The sequence below is a fragment of the Polistes canadensis genome, unplaced genomic scaffold (genome assembly GCF_001313835.1).
Source record: "Polistes canadensis isolate GaletaPanama2010 unplaced genomic scaffold, ASM131383v1 scaffold_132, whole genome shotgun sequence".
Lineage (NCBI taxonomy): Eukaryota > Metazoa > Arthropoda > Insecta > Hymenoptera > Vespidae > Polistes > Polistes canadensis.
In genome coordinates, this window is record NW_014569679.1 from 202054 (window position 1) to 208825 (window position 6772).

Genomic DNA, 6772 nt, shown 5'->3' on the forward strand with positions numbered 1-6772 from the left:
CCAACCATCGAATAAATATAAATAAATAAAATTATTATATAATGAATATTAATAGTATTATTATATACATATATATATATATATCCATATTTAGCTAATTAGTTTATATTAAATTAGTTTTGTAAAAGATACGTTTGATCAGAACAAATGAAGACTAATGTCGACATATGATGTCAACATTCTCTCGCATCACGTTTTATATCAAAACAAATATCTCTGTAAATACACCCCCACACGTCCTGAAAACCCACGCATACTTCTAATACACGTATTCATATACTCATACACACTTACACGTAAACGTACTTATACATGATTCTTATACGTATACGTGCAAATACATATATATACAGGCATGTGCTGCTGCACGTACAAATATATATACATTAAATATATGAATATATGGGTATGGATAGTTATATGTGTATAACACATATGATAAAAATCAGTGTCCATGGTTTTAAAATTCACGGTATTCGGAAATGCTATGTTTCAGTTACGGACGTGAGCGCATACATGAATAATATTATCAATCCGACGCGAGGAAAATTTATCGTGCTAATTTTTCAGAATGCGGTGCGACGCGGGTAATAGATGTAATAAATTGTACAGGTGTCCGGTTTAAACGGGACGCTATAATTTCGCAGAAATGTAAGCGCAATCACGTACATGTTCGAATATATCGACATACAGCGCCCCCACCTTCCCCCCCTACACCTCGCTAACTTCAATGGCGGCATGCTATAACCTAAAAACAACTTTACAATCGTATTCTTTTCTTTTTCTTTTTTAATTTAAACAAATAAGGTAAATCCAAGTTTATTTCCGCAAATACGAATTAATTTCAATAGAAAATTTACACGCGTTCGTTTTTCTTTCATCATTTTTGTAATAAATTCTTGCATTGTGGTTTCCCGCCAATCCCCCTCCACATTTTGTCGGGATATTTAATTGGAATACAAATTCATGGAATATATATATTAATCATTTAATATATAATATTAATATAATTTAAATATAATTAATTTAATTATTTGTATATATATGTATTAAAACACGAAAAGTTAACCTTAAAAAAGTAAAATGATGTCATACAGGACCGTCCCCAGAAAAAATATCTCCCCGTGTGTTTTTATCGTTACATGCACGAAAAACACGCGTAAAATGTTACAAACGTGCCAATTATGTATCTTAACGGTTAAATAAAACGTTTACTGTTCAAATCTTTATGACATCATTAAAATGACGATAAGAAAAAGGAAAGAAATGAACAAAATAAAGAAAGAAAAAAAAAAGAAAAAAGGAAAGGAAAATTATGTCTCTCTCGTTTAAAGCGTACGCTTCGAACTTTAAATGGCACGTGACCAATCCCATGCTCTTTGATCGTCTAGATTGAATTGATAAGAATAACTGTGTGTATCGTGACTTTAACTTGACATACACACAAAAATAATATCGTTCTTTATCTTTACGCACATACGTGTGTTGTTTTTGTATTGATCGTCATCATCGTGTGTGGATGTGTGTTAGAACGATCAGATATTAAAAGTCAAAGTCTGCCTGGATAAAATGGACAAAAAAATGGACAAAAATACATGAAAGAAATAGAAAAGAAGAAGAAGAAGAAGAAGAAGGATAAAAATAAAATAGGTTGGGCATGCATTATTTATACACGCTTAGTTTAACATTCATCGCGTTTAATTATTCATGGTGCGTTTCGTATATTATAGTCGAAAGCTTCGCATTTTAATATAGCATTTTAGTGTCTCGAGTAATTTTCTTTTTTAATTGCCTTTGGTGTCCTTTGTTTAAAAAAGAAATGAAAAAAATGAAAAAAGAAAAGAAGGTACCGTACGTTAGAGATACCGGTAAATTGTATTTAAAATTAAGACAACAATTTGTATAATAATATAAATAGCAGAAAGATTAGAAGAAACATAATTGAATTGAAAAGAGAGAGAGAGAGAGAGAGAGAGAGAGAGAGAACCCCGAAAATATAATTTAAATAAATATAACAATTAAAGATTAAGATTAAAGATAAGTATAAATGGATAAAGATAGGATAAAACAAACCGAGGCGAGAGAAAATTAAATTGAAAATATAAATTATAATCCGACTGAAATAATTTTTTTTTCCTTACGCGTTTTCTAAAATTCTTTGGTAAGAATTAAATTATGTTTTATTTTTAAACGGTTCAAACATTGTTACGTTTTTTCTCGTTGTTCATTATTATCTAATAAGAAAAAGTTGATTAGGCAGGTTAAGTTAAGTTAGGTTAATTAACTTAACTTAGATACTGTTAGGTTAGGTTAAAATTGGGTTTGATAAGTGAGGTTAGGGTAGATTCTGATTAATAGATACGTATAATATCGTTGAAAAATATTTTTAAACGTAGCAATACTTCTATTTCTATTCTCATTCAATTAATAGATGTATAAAACACGTGAGAAAATATTTTTAAATGTTTTATATATATATACCTATTAAATTATTAACTACACATATATATATATATTTAAAATAAACGAAGCATGAAAAATTTATTTGACGAAATGAAATAAAAAAAAAAGGAAAAAATTAATTAAAAAAAAAAAACTACTGATAAGTAAGACGCGAAGATAAATAAATATAATAGATAGAAAAAATAAGAAATAAAATTCTTAGCTACATTTAAGATAGAATGTGGGTGTAATTACTTGGAGAGTAAAAAATGATGGACTGCAAACTATAGTACGTTTCGATTATTCTCTTTCTTTATCTCTCTCTCCCACTCTCTCTTTCTCCCTCTTTTATTCTGTCTACCATTTCCCATCCTTGTTACTCGTTCACTAGTCTGTAACGAGCTTGGGCTGTTTACATTTGAATGTATCGTGCGGGTTATCGTTAAATCAGCGATTCATCGTGATAACACGAAGCTTAGTAGTATTCGAATCGACTCTCGGAATCGATTGTAAAACGATCGAATCACATGAACGAAAAAAAAAGAAGGGAAGAATTAAAAAAAAAAAAAAAAAAAAAAAAAAAAAAAAAAAAAAAAAAAAAAAAAAAAAAAAAAAATAAAAAGAAGAAAGAAAAAAAAATAATAAAAGAAGGAATAACCCAACAGGGAGGAAATGAAAAATCTACAACGATGAGTCTTCTCTTTCATTNTCGTGCGGGTTATCGTTAAATCAGCGATTCATCGTGATAACACGAAGCTTAGTAGTATTCGAATCGACTCTCGGAATCGATTGTAAAACGATCGAGTATCGTTAGAAAAATAAAAGGATAGAATGTGTTTATTAGAAAAGAAATAATAAGAATAAGAAAAAAAAAAAAAAAAAAAAGAAGAAGAATAAATAAAAAGAAGAAAGAAAAAAAAATAATAAAAGAAGGAATAACCCAACAGGGAGGAAATGAAAAATCTACAACGATGAGTCTTCTCTTTCATTTATTTTTCTATTTTTCTATTTTTCCATATTCTCATTCTCTCCCTCTCCACTGTTTTTTCTATTTTTTTTTTTTGCTCCTCCTCCTTCTTTTTATTTTACCTTTCGCGATTCTCATTATCGTTTCTTTCTATTTTTTTTTCGTTCGTTCTTCGATTTCTATCCGGTATTTATATACCACCACAAGGCTTTTCTCTTCTATTTTTTCATTTCGTCAAAATTATATTTTATTTTTAAAAAATGTTTTTCTTAACGAAAAATTAATATTTTTTCGTCTTAATTTACTACAATTGATCATAACTAAGTTAACAATTTTCTCTCCAACTATTTTGAACGAATTATTATTTTCTTTATTTTTACTTTTAATTACTCTTCCTCCCTCCCCCCACCCACCTACCTTGCCCAATTATTTTCTTTCTTTTTATTATTCCAATTGTATAGGAAATATTAAGAAGAAACGAAAAAATTATTAAAAAAAATTGTTCAATATCTTTTTTAAACGAATATCATCTAATATATATTTTTCGTAGATATTAATTAATAATTGTATTATTTCTGTTATAAATGGTACAATTTCAATTTTAATAAATGTAATATCATTATTCGTAACTTATCAATAACGTCACTTACCACAGACATCCCCTTCTCGATTAACAAGCAAAGTGTCACTGGCACAGTCGAATCTAGAAAAAAAAAATAAAAAAAAAAAAAATAAAAAAAGAAAATAATGTAAAGAATATTACTTGATATAATATATGTGAGTGTGTGTGTGTGTGGGCCGAACACGTTTGGGTATCATTTAATTAACGAATGGCTAATTAGATCGAAATCTACGTTATATCAATTTTCAAATGTCGATGACAGAAAATCCGGTAACAATGTACGTACACACACACATTCGTACATAGATACATAAATCTACACGTTTAAATATGCATACATACACCTATACATACATCTACACATTTGCCCATTCTTACATACACTTAACACAAACGTATATACACATATACACATACATGTACACTATTATCAAAAGTTAAGAATGATATACATAAATTTTGTAATGATTCATCATTATTATTATATCAAATAACAATATGAATAGAAATTATGTTAGTTACAATTTTGGTATAGTTTAAAACAATCAAATCTTTTGTTTAATTATTTTTAATAATTTCTACGAGAATGGAAATAATATTTGTTCATAAATCTCTAAAAGGATGTTTGAAATATTTTAGATTATTTATAAAATTATATATTCATTAGTTATTAAAAACAAAAAATAAAAAAACAAATTAGAATAAAAAATGTAAGACGACATATATTAATTAATATTCGCTTCGTTAATTTATAAAATTACTATTTTATTTTGTTTTTTATATTAAAAATCTTTCTTCTTTCTTTTCTTCTCGTTTGAATTTTATTCACAAACTTTTGACTCTGTAAGTGTATTAAATACGTTTCCACTGATAATCTAAAAAGACCGATTTTATTGGAAACTCGTCACGATTGAATTAATTTACGTTTTGTTCTCGCTTGTAACCTTCGAAAAAATAAAAAAAAAAGAAAAAAGAGAAATATCGTATCAATAAAAATTGGAATAATAAAATAGCATGCTTCACATTTTTCATTTACGAATACCAATACGTATTTCTACATCCATACAAAATACATACATACATACATACATACGTTACATCCCGTACAATTTAATTACAAATGAAAATTTAATGAATATGGAATAAGTTTGCAGGTAAAAATCGTGACACGCACGTTTCATGATGAGTATAAAAGGGGTACGGGGGGGGGGGTGCGTGAAATTAAATACAAATATTATAAAATTAATTTGTAAAACGTAATAATAATAATAAAAAAAAACAAAAGAAACTAAATAATAAAATAAAAATAATACATCGTAAATGTGTTTTGTTTTCGCAAGTAAATTGAAATTATCGACAAATAATTCACTGTGTGTTCGGACAAATAATTTCGTTTCTTTTCTTTCTATCGTATAAAAGAAAAAAAAGATTCGTTTTCTTATTTCAAATGGATTTGTCGATGATTAAAAAGTAACAAATTCGACTTAAAAAGGATTTATTATTCGACAATTAACAGAGTATCCACCAGATAAATGCCGTTTATATTCACCCATCATCCACTTTTTCGAAACTGGACGAAAACTAAAACGTTCGTGGTGTGCATCTTTCAAATCGATATTAACGGAACGAAATTTCGAAAAAAAAAAAAAAAAAAGGAGAAAAACCCAATTTGAAAACAGGGATTGTTCACTTTAACAAAAGCCTCTTCGCTAAACTGTTCGTACAATTTCGTTTTTTCTCTATCACATCGCGGTAATAAAAAGGAAGGAAGGAAACAAACAAAAAAAAAATCCCTCCTCCCTACACCTTCGACCGATCAAACCACACCCCACCCCCGCCTCAACAAAAAAAAATTTACGGAAATACTCGCGCCTCGGTTTTTTGTTTTTTAGTTTTCATTTCCGATACGATCGGCGAAAAAGGAAAAAACAAAAAATAAATCTACCGAGACGTGTCAAATCGTTAAAAAATAATATTAAGGATTACGAATATCATTATAACTAAAAAAAATTTAATACTTTGTATAGAAGGGAAAAAGAAAAGAAAAAGGGAAAGCAGAAAAACGAAATGACTTATCGAACGGTGCAATTGAAAATCAAATTAAACCAAAATTTCTCGATCGAATATTTTCTTTTTTTGTTTGTTTGTTTGTTTGTGTGAAATATAAATTTTTCAAATATTACAGATTAGTAGTTTTTGAAAATATGTTAATGGATAAAAGTCTTCTGATTTCTTTTCGTAAACTTCAGCCTTACGTACCACAGCACCCACCCTCTGCCTACCCACCCCAATTCAACTCAAGTTAACCCCCTTGCTCTAGCACAACTGGTTCCGGCACTGGGTGCTCTTCTCTTCTTCTTATTCGCGTTTTATTCTTCCAACGGGATATTCCTCTCTCCTCTCTTGGCATAAAATATGGCGAAACTTAAATAAGTTTAGAAGATGCAACCGGCCGATAGGCAAAACTCGTGAAATTGAGAAGCGTGAGATTCGTTTTGGAAGAAACTGCGGGATAATCTTTATCTCTCTATCCTTATCTCTCTTTCTCTTTCTCTCTCTCGAATACACACACACACACACACAGGTGTGCACATTTTCTATCTCTATTTCTATCTAACATATTATGAAACCACGTGTTAAGAATATTTCTAAATGTTTGTAATTATTGATATTACTTTTAAATACAATTCGTTGTATAATATTTCTCTTTTTAATTTTTTTTTTCTAATATTATTTTTTAA

At 28.5% G+C, this 6772-nt stretch overlaps 1 protein-coding gene across 3 annotated transcripts in view; it reads right to left on the reverse strand.

Annotated features, from left to right (window-relative positions):
• The window catches only part of LOC106788280 (diacylglycerol O-acyltransferase 1), a 144036-nt gene that overhangs the window by 84984 nt on the left and 52280 nt on the right, over positions 1-6772 (reverse strand). For all 3 annotated transcript variants that reach the window (XM_014751420.1, XM_014751421.1, XM_014751419.1), the window contains one exon: positions 4060-4112. In XM_014751420.1, coding sequence (XP_014606906.1) covers positions 4060-4112 — 53 coding nt within the window. The remainder of the gene's footprint in view (positions 1-4059; positions 4113-6772) is intronic.